The sequence below is a fragment of the Hippoglossus stenolepis genome, chromosome 8, assembly GCF_022539355.2.
Source record: "Hippoglossus stenolepis isolate QCI-W04-F060 chromosome 8, HSTE1.2, whole genome shotgun sequence".
Classification (NCBI taxonomy): Eukaryota; Metazoa; Chordata; class Actinopteri; order Pleuronectiformes; family Pleuronectidae; genus Hippoglossus; species Hippoglossus stenolepis.
In genome coordinates, this window is record NC_061490.1 from 9256570 (window position 1) to 9273211 (window position 16642).

The 16642-nt window shown below is 39.1% G+C and overlaps 1 protein-coding gene across 1 annotated transcript in view; it reads left to right on the forward strand.

The window, feature by feature from the left end:
- Positions 1-16642, forward strand: part of LOC118114004 (CUB and sushi domain-containing protein 3) — a 216408-nt gene that overhangs the window by 66828 nt on the left and 132938 nt on the right. Inside the window, exons 8-18 of the mRNA XM_035164185.2 lie at positions 1346-1433; positions 2077-2201; positions 2678-2799; positions 5258-5361; positions 5646-5758; positions 6051-6233; positions 8587-8913; positions 10045-10239; positions 10628-10766; positions 11896-12083; positions 15128-15316. Coding sequence (XP_035020076.2) covers positions 1346-1433; positions 2077-2201; positions 2678-2799; positions 5258-5361; positions 5646-5758; positions 6051-6233; positions 8587-8913; positions 10045-10239; positions 10628-10766; positions 11896-12083; positions 15128-15316 — 1773 coding nt within the window. The remainder of the gene's footprint in view (positions 1-1345; positions 1434-2076; positions 2202-2677; positions 2800-5257; positions 5362-5645; positions 5759-6050; positions 6234-8586; positions 8914-10044; positions 10240-10627; positions 10767-11895; positions 12084-15127; positions 15317-16642) is intronic.

Genomic DNA, 16642 nt, shown 5'->3' on the forward strand with positions numbered 1-16642 from the left:
TGTAGGACTTGCTTTCTTTCTTGTCTCTTCTTTTGCTGCATCATTTGGTGACAGAATTAAGCTACAGTACTAGATTTTGCAGAAGTGCAGTCTCTTTTTCTTTCTGATACTCCATATCCCCTGCAGTCCCGGACTTCCTGTCCTGATAGAACTGAACTCATTTAGATCAGGCTTAATAATTTATCTTGCAGCAAAATGCTAAATTTGATCAGCTGCAAATGCCCAAAACGTCCTGTGTCTCATTTTGCACTATTGAAGCAATACATCAGGCTGACTTATGTTCATTCACTGTGTGATCTATACACACACAGCGGTAGTCAAGGTTGAGTGACCTCTCACGCAGATGATTTGTGTACACTCAGACTGAATTGAATGCGTTTTAATTGCTTGCGGAGCTCTGTCATTAACATAAATCAGGAACACAATTCCCTTTAACTCCACAGTGTGCTAAACATTTCAGTGATAACAGGTTGTAATCTTTATTGCCTTATGTGTCATTGATTCTGCATTGCATGGAGACATGAATAATGCAAAGGGCTGTAATCTTTTCTAAGAGACACTACTGTATATCATTTAAAAGACTGTGAAGAGATGCTTCATTTGCCTGGTGGATTCATTGCATATAATTGAACTCATAACTGCATTATAACCCACAACAGTTAACTTCAAAGCTAATGAACTTCCTGAAAGAAGTCAAAAGAGAAAACGTTTGCTGGTAGTATTATGGTAGTATTAAAACAGATGGGTCTCTGTGTGTGGGTTGATGTCTTACTGCAAATATTACAGCGATCTTTAAGGATAATTGGGATACTACATATTTCATGAATTTCATTTCCAGTGCATGAGATGTTTGATTTACAGATCAGAACATAGAGAGATGGCTAGAGTCCAAAGCAGCACCGTACCTTCCTACAATGGTAAAGGCTATGAAACCATATCTGCAAGACTTTTTCTAACTCCAGCAATTGATAGTTAAAGGTCATTTTATCATCTTATTCCCTGCCAAGTCCAGATACATTTCCTTTTATATTGTCTAGTACAGGTAAGATACTTGCTTTTACCCTTGGCACTCGCTCTGATCTCACAAAACACAAATGTTTAACAGTGTTGCCAAATAACTGGCAGTTGATAGTCCCTGACATTGAGAGATGAGGTTGATTTGTCCAACTACATGCATGATTTCCTGGAAGCGAATTTTGTTACCAAACATAACGAACATTCAAAGTCAGATTTATCTACTCTCCGAGTGCTTTCCACTGCAGTGGGTGTTTTTCTGAAAGTATGACGCTTGGAAATATAAAGTGTCTCTCTCACAGCTTTCTTGGTCCTTGTCTTTCTCACTCAGTGAATGAAGGAGGAATCAAACAGGTGTCTAATTACTGCCCTGACCCGGGGGAGCCGGAGAATGGCAAACGGATTGGCTCTGACTTCAGGTGATTTGGCGCCTCTGCAGCTGAAGTGAAGCAGCTTGGGTTTAGAAGTAGGAAAACGTGCTCTCCAACCAATTTACCCAGTAACCATTACTGCCTTTGTAGATGTATTTACAATTTTCCTCAGCCATGGAGATCCTCTTGTGAATATAATCCATATCTTAAAAAAAATCATAATATCCACATACTATTGTATTTCAGGAGAGAACAAAAATATAAATTTTAAGACTATTTACTTTGACCTTTAACAAACTTCGTATACAGTTTGTCTTGTGAGTCGAAAAGAATACTAATAGTGCAGCTTTAGAAACCCTCTCCAAATGAGCCTGTTGCACCAGAGATTTAGTTACTTGTGCCACAAGTGATTTGTTTCTTTGTCCATATAAAATGATATACGCTCCGAGCCTAAGTGTCTCCTGTCCCAGTGGACTCACAGTCTAGACATAGTGTATGTGTGGAAAATAAGGGCGGTTAATAAATAAATACATTTGCCAATTTATCTACTGAATGGAATGTATTGATCCACTGTCCAATATAAACCTGTAATGAATGACATGAAAAATAATGCATCTCATATTTGATCAGGAGTCTTTTTTGAGGCATTGATTGCTTTTCCAGGCACTAACGGTGTTTGTTATCTTCTCAGCATCGCAGCAACTGCTCAATTTACCTGTGATGAAGACCATGTGCTGCAGGGTTCCAAAACGATTACCTGCCAGCGTGTAGCCGAAGTCTTCGCTGCTTGGAGCGACCACAGACCCGTCTGCAAGGGTGAGCCAGGCTACTGAAGAGCTAATAATAAAACAGTTTGATTAAGGCAGTGCCTCTGGATACAGGCTCTATGCAGATAGAGGAAAGTTCAATTCTGTTAATTATGTATGAAAGCCACTGCTGCAGCACTCTATGTTTTCATTCCAAACTGCTCTGGCTGTTATTCTATGTATCATAATACCTTGAGCACCTTTTAGGACTTGATTAATTGAAATGCAGCTCGTAGACCTTCTATAAACAATATATTACCTTTCTATTGTGTTACAATGCAGGAATTATTACTCTGGCTTTCCATCCATATTTATTGTAAATTTATCAGTCCTACGGCTGACTTGTAGATATTGTAGATTATTTATAATATGCACGCTGAATAATGATATATTATTAATGTATATATTTTTAAGTGATCAGTTATGTTTTGAATCTTTCTTAAATACACTGTCTTTGTCTCCATGTTTGTCTTTATATGGCTGCAGTGAAAACGTGTGGGTCAAATCTACAGGGACCATCAGGGACCTTCACATCCCCTAACTTCCCCATCCAGTATGAGAGTAACTCCCAGTGTGTCTGGATCATCACAGCCAGTGATCCAAACAAGGTACCACAGCAGTATTACAACCTAACATGCTTCTCTCCTCTTCAGATGGCTAAATAGAGAAATTAAACGGGGACACTGGATGGTGCACAAGATAAGCTTTGAGTCACACATTCATATCTGCTTCACAGCATATTTAAAGCAGTTGCACTGTAAATATGGCAATTATAAAGATGAAATAATCACTTAACTGGATCCATTTGTTGAAGAAGTCCCAGAGAGCTCAAAGAAGAGTTTAAGTAAGTGGTCCCACTTGTGTTTTTGCTAAAGTGTAACAGTACCTCATTAGATGTAGAGTAAACACAAATAGGCAATTTTCTTCTGTTGCCCCATGAGTGAACCTTCACCTTTTACATTAGAACATGCAGTATTTGTCCAGGCATTCCTTTTCTGTATATCTATTTAGGAGTGCATTTATTTTTCAACGGCCTCCCAAGGTGGGAAAAGGTTATATAGAAAATGCATGTATTTTGACTTAAGCTCACTGTAAGTGTCACTCATTAATATATTAGCTGCAGCGGGATCACATTTCGGTTCTCACTACGCCACCAGTGTATGCGTGGCTGGTGGTAATTGAGCGATTCACTTCATTCATCTGGGACAACAGAAATGGAGAGAAATAATGATTAAATGAGACCAGCTTTTCCCCAAAGTGAAGAGGTCAAAGCTGTTTTCCTAATGGTCATTACTGCTTCTACATCAAATTCCTCTCTATTGGTATTCTGTCCAGTGAGTCATATACACAGGGGTGTCATCTAGGTGCCATCCTGCTTATAAACAATAACCAACTAGTGCTCATTTAATACTCACCCTCTCCAAGGCAAACAAGCCATGGACTTGGCACTGAAACTTGGTCCATTAGTGTTATTATGGTAATCATGTGTGTGAGTGCATTGTGTTGAAGCTGTTTCACATGGATGTTGTGCAGACATTTTCCTGGCATGACCAGAAAAGATAATGCTTAGGATGAGCACTTGTCATCAACATTCATGTTAGTACAGTACATCCTCTTTGCATCACTAACCCATACAGGCAAAGTGAACAGTGAGGTACTGTGGTTTCATTGTGTAATGTCTCTGCAGTACATTAATGACTATTATTAGTCCAAGCAGATGTTGCCAATTTGATTTGTGAAAATATCATCTTTTATGATGTTGTATACATGTGTTAAGAAAATAAAAGATGTACCATTGACAGCTGACATGAAACTCTCCTGGATGAGTGTGGACAGGCAGTGGATAATGTAGGACTCTTGAATTGCCTCGCTATAATTGGCTCTTATTATTTGATTTGACAGTTTGCGGAAAAGTAGCTGTTAGTTTATATAGAGCTTAGATGGGTGTTTATGATGTATTGCATGGATGTGAACTCTTTGTCAAAGCCTTATTATGTTAACACTCAAACATTTCATGGAAGTTAAGTCTTTCTGTGTGCCATCCATTTTTAGTTGTAGTTTCTGCATATTTCATAAAAATACTGGAGTAAATTGCACATTATGCAGCTATCTGAAGTATAAGCAGACAGCAGACAGCAAACAATGCTTCAAGTCTGCTTGCAAAAATGTTCATGGCATTACACGTTAAATAGGCTTGTCTCTCAACGTTTAGTTGTCTCCAGAATCAGAGTCTCCAAAGAGATGGAAATGAGTATAGGGTAAAACATTAATATTCTCTGCTGGTGAAGTGATGTTCGCAAATAATTTCACGGCCTGCAGATGTCTATCACCTTTGATGTGCATGTGAAAAATGCTTTCTAAATGTTAATTCTAAGTGTGTGAATTTGTAAAACACAAAAAAGTCTTACAAATTCAAATTTGAATGTTTAATAAAGTTTTGTGTGCATGTATAACAAGAGTCATCAGAAGATAAAATATTCCCCAGGCAACCCTTAAAATATCCAAAAGCAAAACTTCAGTACCCGATTAACATAATAATAAAGTTTTCCACTCGTGCTGCGGATGCACAAACAGACATATAGATCACTTAATCCTGCAATCCCCATTGCAGGGGGGAGGGTGCATTCATGTATTTGAATGTGCAAATTTGTTAAAAAATCAACTTGTTTGTAGATATATAATAAATTGTCATGTACAGAAATGGTTTTTGTGCAAATTAACCTTATTTAATTCCCATCCAATTGAGAGGGTTTGGTTTTTATGCATGAATACCATGAATAAGATTGACTGTATTTATTCCTAAGACTTTTAGTTTTGGTCTTGATTTTTCTTGGTGTCTTGGAAATCATTTTTATTCTCTGTACTCTGCTATATTGCAAATTAGGTATTTACCTCTATGTATTCCGAAGTTAAAATAAAGGTTGAATAATTATATTCATTGACATTATACAAACACATATTTAACATGTCAACACATGTACACAAACGTTTTGCACTATATTTGAGTTTTACCTTTTTGCATGTTAACAATAAGCAGATTGTAAATCTACTTATTTTTATTAACAGGTTATTCAGATCAACTTTGAGGAGTTTGACCTTGAAATTGGGTATGATTCACTAACCATCGGAGATGGAGGGGAAGTAGGTGACTCCAAAACAATAATACAAGTGTAAGTACTGATGAAATACCTCATTGAATATATTATTGTATTATAAATTTACAGTTAAATGTTGCTTACCTGTTTAGTTATATGTTTTTACATAATATTAATTCTATATTCTACAAGGAACCTTTATTTAATCGAAAAGGTGCACCATTTGATTTGAGGCTTACTTTGTTGAAACCATGCTTCAGTTTGCTTCAGTTTATTTTGGAAGAACGTTTCCATATAACATTGGGAGATAAGACAACGTTTGACATTTTGATGTGTCTTTTTTGCTCCCCTGTCTGCAGGCTGACTGGGAGCTTTGTCCCAGACCTGATTGTCAGCATGTCCCATCAGATGTGGCTTCATCTCCAGTCTGATGAGAGTGTGGGCTCGATCGGCTTCAAGATCAACTATAAAGGTATAGAGACTTTGGTGCTGATATCATCTCTGATTGTCTGTACTCATGTCTGTGTCTGTTTTCCTTTCTGCCTTTCTGTCATTCTATCTGCTTGCCTGTCTCTCACTGTCTTCTATATCTCCTTCAAAAAAAAACTTTAACACGTTCCCAAGCTTTTTACCTGGACTTTTATAGATGTTAAAGAGAAAAAATGCATTTTATATAAAGTATTGCTTGACTTTATCTTTTCTCTTTATCCCCCCCCCCTTCCCATTTCCATCCCTCCCCTCTCTTCCTCTCCTCTCACCCACAGAAATTGACAAAGAGAGTTGCGGTGACCCTGGTACACCTCTGTACGGCTACCAAGACGGTAGTGGCTTTTTAAATGGTGATGTTCTGCGCTTTGAATGCCAGTTTGGATTTGAGCTCATAGGGGAGAGGATGATAACCTGCCAGAACAACAATCAGTGGTCGGCTAATATCCCCATCTGCATATGTGAGTCCAGCGCTGACTTGTTTTCACGACAGCTAATGAAGCAATTACTTATGCTCTTGGAAAGTTCGCAATGACATTAAACTATTGAAGGATTAATTGCATTGTTGTTAAATGACCATGCAGTGCATGAAGTGTAAACAGCAATATACATAATGTAAAATAGGAAATTGATAGCATATGCTTGCCTCGGTATTTGAATTTGATTTGAAAAAGAAGGACGTAGGTTGCACTCTGTTATTCAGTCCCTGACAAAAGTCTTGTCACTTATCCATTTTGTAGAAACAACAGCTTATAACCTGACTTTTAATTCATCCATTGGTTTTAGAAATGGCTCATATGAAAGCTAAAACCCTCCCAAATTATGTTTAATATACTAAAATAAATTTGCTTCACTGAAGAAAGATTGATCATTTAATGAACACAGAAAGGTCAGATTTTGGCAAGACAAAAGTTTTGTCGCCTACAGAGAGTAATATGAAAATTGAACAAATAATTTACTTCAAATACAAAAATATGTTGCATAACATCAGTGAATTAAGTAGTGGTGCTGTGAGATCCATATTTAATATCTTGTATGACTTCCATGAGCTTGAAGGACTGCATCCATGCGGTTCGACAATGATTCATACAATTTATTGATGAAGTCATCAGGAATAGCAAAGAAAGCAGTCTTACATGCCTCCCAGAGTTCATCAAGATTCTTTGGTTTCGTCTTCCATGCTTCCTCTTTCATTCTACCCCAGACATGCTCAATGATGTTCATGTCTGGTGACTGGGCTGGCCAGTCCTGGAGCACCTTGATCTTCTTCGCCTTGAGGAACTTTGATGTAGAGATGGAAGTATGCGATGGAGCACCATCCTGCTGCAAAATTTGACCCCTTGTATGGTTGGGAATGTAAGAGGTAGCTAATACTTCTTGATATTTTAGGCTATTGATATTGCCTTCCACCCTGCAAATCTCTCGCACACCCCCATACTGGATGTAACCCCAGACCATGATTTTTCCGCCACCAAACTTAACTTTTTTCTGGGTGAATCTCGGATCCATGCAGGCTCCAGTAGGTCTCCTGCAATATTTGCGGCGGCTGTGATGTAAATCAACCGAAGATTCATCTGAGAAATCCACCTTCTGCCACTTTTCCAGCGTCCATCCTTTTAGCAGGCTATGGGCCTTGGCAAATGCCACACGTTTTTTTAATTGCCTTTTGTTTAGTGCTGGTTTCTGGGCACTGATTCGACCATGGAGGCCATTTCGAGACAGAATTCTACAAACTGTCCTGGTTGACACGGGGACTTGAGGTGACCAGGCCTGGTGGAGCTCTGCTGCAGTGGAAAAGGGGCTGGCCTTGGATTTTCGAGCCAACAAACGGTCCTCCCGAGCAGTTGTCTTGCGGGGTCTGCCGGACCTGGGCTTGTCAAAAACATCTCCAGTCTCTTCAAATCTTTTTCTTATTCTTTGTACTTGACGCTGAGACACATTGAAGGTGTCAGCCACCTCAGCAGTGGATCTGGTCTTCAGCCTCTTGATAATCAACGCTTTGGTCTCAGGGTGAATCTTAGGCATGTTGTCAGAGGTCAAGTTGCAGTTGATGTGAAGGTCTGGTGCGCTGGGGTTCTTTTTATACACACCCACTAATTGATTGATCAATTATTGATCACAGGTGAGGCTGTAATCTAGGATTGGGTGCATCATATGACAAGGCGACAAGACTTTTGTCTTTGCAAAAACTGACTCAGTGGGCTTTACCAAGCTGTGAACGTTAGAATGCTTTTCAGCAGTTTCGTTTGGCACCAAAACATTATTTCAAAAGCTGTTGGGATTGAAATTAGCCATTTCTTGTAAAAAAAAATTGATTACAAATATATTTGAGGGGCACTTAAGGTCAACTTGTACCCAAGCGACAAGACTTTTGTCAGGGACTGTACTGTACAAATAGTCTGGAGAGGGGAAACCTGCATTATTCTGTAAACAGTCTTTTCTCGATATAACCTAAACCCCTCTGAGGAGTTTCACTATACCTAACCAATATCCTTAACAAAAATGTATTCTCTTCTGTTTGTACAATTTAACTTGGTCCATCGGGAAAGTGTAAAGTAATCCTCCGCACCTATAAAGCTCTATGTCTGTATTTTTGTGTATTCTATGTTCAACCCTGCTGCAGTTTCCTGTTTCTTCAACTACTCCGCACCCATGGGATCTGATTGCTGAGCTTGTTAAACAGTCCTCACATTGTTCTATACTGATCTATGTGCATGATACTATCATGGCAGAATCCACAGTGTAGATGGCCATGTGTTTGTCCGTATTTTTATCAAATCGCTGCTTATATATTTTTCACCTTCCATTACACAGTCCCCTGTTTCTCCAACTTCACTGCCCCCATGGGGACGGTGTTGTCTCCTGACTACCCAGAAGGCTATGGGAACAACCTCAACTGTGTGTGGCTGATTATCTCTGAGCCGGGCTCCAGAATCCACCTGGCCTTTAATGACTTTGACCTGGAGCCCCCCTATGACTTCCTCACTATCAAAGATGGGGACCAGTTAGGGGCCACAATACTAGGACGCTTCTCAGGGGCCGAAGTTCCTTCCCACCTGACATCCAACAGCAACGTACTGCAGCTGGAGTTTCAGGCTGATCACTCTATGTCTGGACGGGGCTTCAATATCACCTATAGCAGTAAGTGACTGTTTGATCAGTTTAATTCTAACAATCATAGCAATTTGTATCAGCATTTATAAGCGAATGCAAGCCTCTGCCTTATTCTATTCAGGGTTAGAGATCCTTTCTACTGCTTTTACGTATGGTTATATCAATTATGTAACTATCCCTGCCCATATACTTACATGTGTCCTTTACATTGATATGGTTGTTAAGCAATAAATCCACAAGAGGGTAGCCTAGAGTCTAGAGTTTCTGACAACAACAAACTTGGCGACAGTGGAGAAGGTTGTTACAATGTACCTCTTAAGACAGAGGCAAGAGCAACTGTTTTTCCCTTTGCCTGGGCAAAGATGCCTGTAGTTTCTTACTCTTGAAGTCTCTCCTCAAAAACTTCCACCAGTGTTGAAATCTATTTCTTGCATTTTAACTATTGGCTACTCTAACCCCCCCCAACGATTTCCGGTGGTACTGCTCCGTGTGATCTGTTTTGTCTGTATCCATAAGTTTTCAGAAGACGTCCACAAGAACAGAATAAATGAATGCAGAGTACGGACAGGCTCCATCCGTTTACATATGTAACGTTGAGCATAAATGAGGCTCTAGGGATCAGTGTGATGAGACTCAGTACTGGCTGTCTGATCTGTTGAATACAGACACAATTCAAAATTGTATAAAATATTTTCTAAAGCAGTAGCAATTAGATTTTGATGCAATTAATGTCTGACTAGTTATATTTAATTAAGTTCAACAGCACTTATATTTTTGTGAATGTTCCATGTACAATCAATACTCTAGTTCTTTTGTGTGTGTTTTTTTTAATGATTGCTTTTAGCAAAAGCTCTTCTCCATAGGGACCATAAGTGCCTTAAGAAACAGCAGCATTTAGGGCAGTACTTGTAGTGTGAAACTCATTATCTAATGCAACACCACTGTAGTTATTTCTCTCCTGGTGTGGTACAACAAGTTCTAAAGACGGAGGCTATTGTCACCCTGAGGTTCACAAAGCAGGCTTCTGTTAGTTTTTTTTTCCTCTTCCACGGACAGCTACATCCATTTCCCTTATCTACCTACTCCTCACAGACCCCATTCCTCATTCGCACAACAGTGTTTGTCACTAGATCTTGTTCTCTTTCTTCTCATTACAAGCTTTTGGACGTAATGAGTGTCCTGACCCTGGCATACCGTTGAATGCCAGACGCTTTGGGGACAGCTTCCAACTAGGGAGCTCCATCTCCGTGGTTTGTGAGGAGGGCTTCATCAAAACGCAGGGGGCTGACACCATCACATGCCATCTGGAGGAAAGCAAAGTGATGTGGAGTGGACTCATTCCCAAATGTGAAGGTACTGACATGGAATAGCCAATAATTGTGTGGTTGTTGGACAGATAGGTCAACTATTGAGTTAGGAAGAGAGAAAACACAACAGAGGGAATTTTGATGAAGAAGTGAGTGGGTTATGTGGAACAAGCAGCTCAGAGTCCACCCATACTGGGCTACATTTATCTTTTTTTCAGGTGCTTGTGTAACTCCAGTCCTTTGGTGACTCATCCTATATATTTCCTTTCAGTGTTTTTTATTTTGGTTCAAAAAGATTACTGAGTGTTATCCTCTTTAAAACCACTAGTTTACTTCTCCATCCATCCCCCAACCATATTTGTTCCTTCTGCCACACCCACATCTCTTATCCGCCCAACCCTTCCCACCATTTATCCACATCTCTACTCCTCCAGCTCCTTGTGGGGGTCACTACTCGGGTCCATCTGGTGTCATCCTGTCCCCGGGGTGGCCAGGCTACTACAAAGACTCGCTGAGTTGTGAGTGGGTCATTGAAGCTGAACCTGGCCGTTCCATCAAGATCAGCTTTGACAGGTTTGTGTGACAGTGCTGCGGTAACTCAGCCATGGAAACAAATATACACACACTCAGTCAGAGACACAGACAAAGATCTGAAAGCCCAAAATCCCTCATGTACTTATATCCACATACTGTACTACATGTGAGAACTATACACAGTACACCAATGTGCAACACAGAGGTGGGACCCTTAATCTGAGGTAGAAACAGACAGTTAGAGGAGGTGGAATGCAGACCTGTAATCAGTTTCCAAAAGTGTTGAAAGCCTTGAGTAACTTTTTAATTTACTTACTGGCTCCTGCTCACTTCCAGATTGCTGCAATAAAAACAAAAAAGTCCCACTCTAAAATCTTTATTTCTTAAATTAAAAAACCTAAACCATAAAATCATCATATTTTATAGCTATCGCATGAAATGAGCCAAATTTGTTTGCGTCTCTGTTGCTTGAAATGAGCCAGTGTTCTTAATCCTAATTAATGCAGTTCATAATCGTTTTATACAGGAAGTAGTATGTTTCTTTTTTTCCATATTCTTTGCTTTAATAACGAAGAGAGGCTTGAATTTTTAGGCCTCCGTGCCAACATCAGCCATGGTCAGAGACATCATGTTTTCAGTCTGCCTCTGTCCATCTGTCCCATTCTCGTGAATGTGATATCTCAACAATGCCTTTAGGGAATTTCTTCAAATTTGGCATAAAAAGTCAATGGTAGACTTTGTTACGTAATGGTCTGCAAAAATCCCCACTTTTTTGGCCATTATATAACCACAACTTCACTGGTAGGTAAAGACATACAACCACAAGTCAATAATTCTAGTCTCTTTCTGAAAATGTCTGAAAGTATTTTCCCACAATATAATGCTGATGTCACTTGTTTGATGATTTAGGGACCTGAGGGTGACCACAGATCCATATCATATCAGAGCTCCAAGAGCTCATTGATCTTATACTATTGCATAATTGGAACTTTCTGTTTAGGCTTTGTCTTCTCATCTATCTTGTCAAAATCGGAATTTGTCCTCAGTGGACAGAATAGACTAAATGGTTTTAAATAGTCTAATCTGTCAAACTAGAGGAGTTATTCAGAATACAAATAAAGGTATTCTCTGCATCTCTCTCCCTCCCTCTTCTCCTTTTACTTTGAAGGTTTCAAACTGAACTGAGCTATGACTTCCTGGAAGTGCACGATGGTCCCAACCTCCTCTCACCTCTAATTGGCTCATTTAATGGAACCCAGGTCCCTCAGTTCCTGTTTAGTAGCAGTACCTTCCTGTATCTGCTTTTCACCACCGATAACAGTCGATCAAACAGTGGCTTCAAGATCTTCTACGAAGGTAAGAGTGAAATGCTGTGGGTGCATGAGTTATGAATACAATTTTTTTCAAATAGATTTAAACAAAAACAAACAAGTCCAAGAACGTCATGGTTGGCTCTAGGAATTTAAATTGATCTGCTGTTCAGGCAACACTTTCACAAGGTTTTCTGAAACTATGTTTTATTACTAAATGTCTTGAAGATGTGTTTCTGGCGATACAAGAACACCAGTGTTATCATAACAACTTGGCTCAATGAGCTTTGGTTTTCAGGTTGAAAATATTTTATTCAGCTAGGGTTCAGAGATATGAATTGATGAGTGAGACTACAAAATATTGAACACTGCTTTTTTTTTTTCAAGGTCCACGCTGCTATTGTGAATATTATCTTATCCGTTAACTGATGTTGACTCTTCACACCATTTTCTCAGGCTGAGCAGAAGTTTAAAAACCCCAGTGTTTGCATGTTAATATGGTCTGTTGTGTGAGAGGTTAAAAATATCAATTACTTGGTGAAATAAAAACCAGATGTCAGGACTAAGTTGGTAGTAGATATCAATCACTGTAGCTCATTAAATATTGTGGAGACAAGAAGGTTTAGATCAAACACATTTTTCTGGATTCGTGATTCCAGATGATAGTCTGCCTATGATGGAGGAAAACTGGTGGAAACGCAGGCCGGTCCACTAGATAGCACCAAGGTTACCAGAATCCTAAATGGAACGGGTTCAAAGACCAGAGCTAATTTGGTAGAAAGAGCCCTGTGTTCCAGCATAATGCTCAATGGCCAATTACATCCAAACCTCTCCTCAAAAGCGGATAAGTCCAGGGCTTAATTTCCTGGTAAAATCTTCTTTGTTCTTAAGGGAGTTTGGGTTGGAAGTCTTTTCTTTCTTTCCATATCACTGTATGTGGAGGGGTAGTCTTTGAAAAATCAAATACAAAAATACTCCTGACAAAGTATAACATATTTTTGCGATTATTCGCAGAAACACAATTTCTCTTGTCACTCAGATGTGATTCATAGACAGACTTTGTCATTATGTCTATATTATTGACTGAAAGCAGAACATAAGTGTCTTTGTCTTATTATGTTTCACTCTCAAGTGTATTTCTCTTTTGTTAACGAGGCTATCGAAAAGCAATAACAGTAAGATCACATTAGCCTTTTCCATTGCAATTTAAGACATATGTTATTGCTGAAATGCTTCGGGGAAACCCAGCCTACTTCATTTGTAAAATTGGTCTAACAAAATAGGGATGTAGTGAATTATGCTGTAAATAAACTGAGGCACAGAGACACTGCATCATTCCTTCTTTGTGTAATGGATATTAGATGTAATCACTTACAAAATACTACAAAGTCTTATCACATCATCTGCAGGGACACATATAAAATAATTTCCCTCCTGTATTTTTTATAATTATTTTCAGTATTAAGATATAGAATAAAAGATGAATGGAATTCCTGCACCCTAGAGACCAGTGCCAGCAGTAATCTATTGAATGCTCTATTTCTCTGTGTTCAAACTTCATGTGTATTATTTACTAAAACTATCAAGAAGAGCAATTAGTATTAGTATTCTACAGAAGCCTATAGCAATACAGAAGAGGAACCCTGTTATCTAACATTAATAATCTGTCAGGTTAGGCTGTTATAGATTATCAGTGTTGATAACCTTAATCTATAGCTCAGACACCATATAGTATAACCCAGGTCCTTTCTGTGTTACACTGCTGACACTACAATTTCTAGTCAATGCCACATGGCAAAAATCTACTTCCCCAGGACCTTCAGCAAAACAAAATGTCTCTCACTGGACTGTTTATTACAATGGGGCGTTGAACCTTATCAGATCTTACAATATTAGTTTGAGTGTGTTTAGCAGGTGGGATTTGATTGTGCTGTGGGTGTAATTTTACAGAAATAAATACATAAATTCAACACACAGTGAACAGGATATTATTTGCTGACTTGTCTTAGTCATTTTACAGAGTCACCTGAAACCTCTGAAATATACCACGGTCCCATTCACTTGAATGCTGTCAGACATCTTGATCCCCCTTCACCAAAACAAGTGACATAATATTTTCTCGGAAAACATGCAGTACAGGGAAAAAGTTTATTTGCACAGTTTCACCTAGGCCATAGGTTCTCTCTCTCTATGCTTGTACTCCTCATCACCTTGAACATCTGCTTTGGACCTTCTCACAGTCGTCAACTTGCTTACATTTTTCCACAAAGGGATTGCATGAAGATGAAATCTTGCTTTCTTCAACACTAAAAGAGCTCTATCAAAGTTATTCAGAAAGAAACTGTCAAACATCAGCAATGCATCAATGCATTTGTCCATTTTTCTTCCGTCTCGATGTGTTGCATTAAAAATATATTTTGCTACTGTCTGAAGTGTAAAATAAAAGTGAAAGCAAATATATTGCATTGCAATATATATGTGCACTGAGACCTTTTTGTTTTGATGATTGTTATTTAAGGTTCTGTTTGCACTATTTAATACTTCTGTTCTGGACTCAACCTTGACTGGAGGCATTCCGGGTTGTCCGTCCATCGCTCTGTCCTTTTACTATGCGTTTGTTTTTGAACAGACATGGATGCAAACTGAAATTTAACTGGTTGGTGGAGGCATACAACTGGGAGATGGTAGCTGGTTGTGTAAATGTGGCCTAAAATCTTCACTGATTGCAAAAATAGAAATGGCATTTCATATATCCTAAATCTTGTATGATATACCTCTGTAGCTCAACAGTCATATTTTATTTGCAATAGCAAACCTGTGTATAAATACTTAACAGAATCTGACATACTGTGTGTCAGAGGGGGAAAAGAAAATAATCAATCCATCCCTTATTTCTATACCACTTATTATTTGGAGGGTTGAGGGGAGGGGCCAAAGCCATGCAAAATAATACTGTACTTAATACATGTACACATTGAAAACATGTGGTTTGGTAATTGATGACGCAGTCAGATTAAATTTCAAAGGTGACTTTGTACAGTTGTTTAGAGATACTTTCAAGAAATAATGCTTTGATCTCAATTTCTCTAGTGGTTACATTGGACACGTTCTCCTGTATGGATCCTGGTATCCCGGTGAACGGAGTGCGGTTAGGCCAGGACCTGTCGATCGGCTCCACCGTTTCTTTCCAATGTGACCCAGGATACAGGCTGAGCCATGAGGACCCACTGGTTTGTGAGAAGAACCACTTCTGGAGCCACCCACTGCCCTCTTGTGATGGTTCGTATACACAAGTGTGTTAATTTTGTGCAGCATATTCCAACACATGGATCTGTCACATCCAAGAAGTTCATAACACTGCAAGTTTCTTTTCAATGAATGTTAATCGTATTTTAATAGATTTTTTTAATGTTCATAAAATGACACTGGATGACACCAGATGACAAGATATAGTCCTTTTGAATGGCTCAGAGCTAAATGACCCAAAAATACAAAGCCCAGTCTTCTTGTCCTTGAAATATTTCATGAATGTTAAGTCTTTGAAAGTTTGTAGAATAATAGACACGACTATCATTTGAAGTCCTGATTGAATTTTATACGTAACCAAATTACACAAGCGAGTGAGTTTCCCACAGCGAGTCGGACTGACCAGACAGATGATCGTCAAAAGATGCTTTTTCTTCAGCAAATAGACTCAGTTCTTGTGTGACAACGTACCTGGGGTGTTATGAATCATTTAAAACTGTAGTATACTCAACTTCAAAGCATGAAGGTCAGCATGTTCCCGATAGTTCTTATATCTTGCATAATATCTCTCTCTAGGTCGTGTTTGTACACTTTTGTGGGATTTAGAAGCACAATGAAGGACAGTTGAGGTGATTATTGTTGTAGTGTACAACCCGTAAATGATGCCCCTTACTCACGGATCACTCACTTGAAAGAATATAATGAATCAAACGCATGCAAGAGTTGGCAAGGCGCTCCGTAGCATGCATATGATACAGTGCTGTTTCATGTAGCTTCAGCACAATGACTGGCCTTGAAAATTCATTTTATATCTTGGAGCGTTTTCCTGACTAGGTGTGTGCCAGACTGGTGCCCAGTGCTTTGGCTCTTTGCCTACGCAGCATCTGAAGTAGATCCTTTGCCAAGTATACTCATCCACTTTTAATGACTTTATGTAATTTTGGTTCATTAATAAAATATTTGAAATAATTTTGTTGGTGGGTAAGGATTCGGGCCTTGATGTGTTGTGCTCGCTGGAGGGCCCAAGGGTGGAAGGAGAGAGGAGAAGAGGAGGCTGGATGTGTGCAGCTGTGGAGCCTCAGGCTTCTCAGCGATCCTCCAAAACATCATCTGACATTCATTACTTTGAAAATATACATGCACAAGAGTTCTACTGCTAATATTTGTCAGCGATTGGTGTTTAGCATCCAGGCTCTTGGCTGCCACGCCACCTGGCATTCAGGCCAAAGAAGAAACGAACGCACACACACACACCGACTTAAAGAAAGATGGAAAAAAAGCTTGTCAAACTTCATCCATGCTTTTTTTTTTTTTTTATAAAAGCAATGCCCTTTATGTGCAGTGACATTTTAGTTGAAA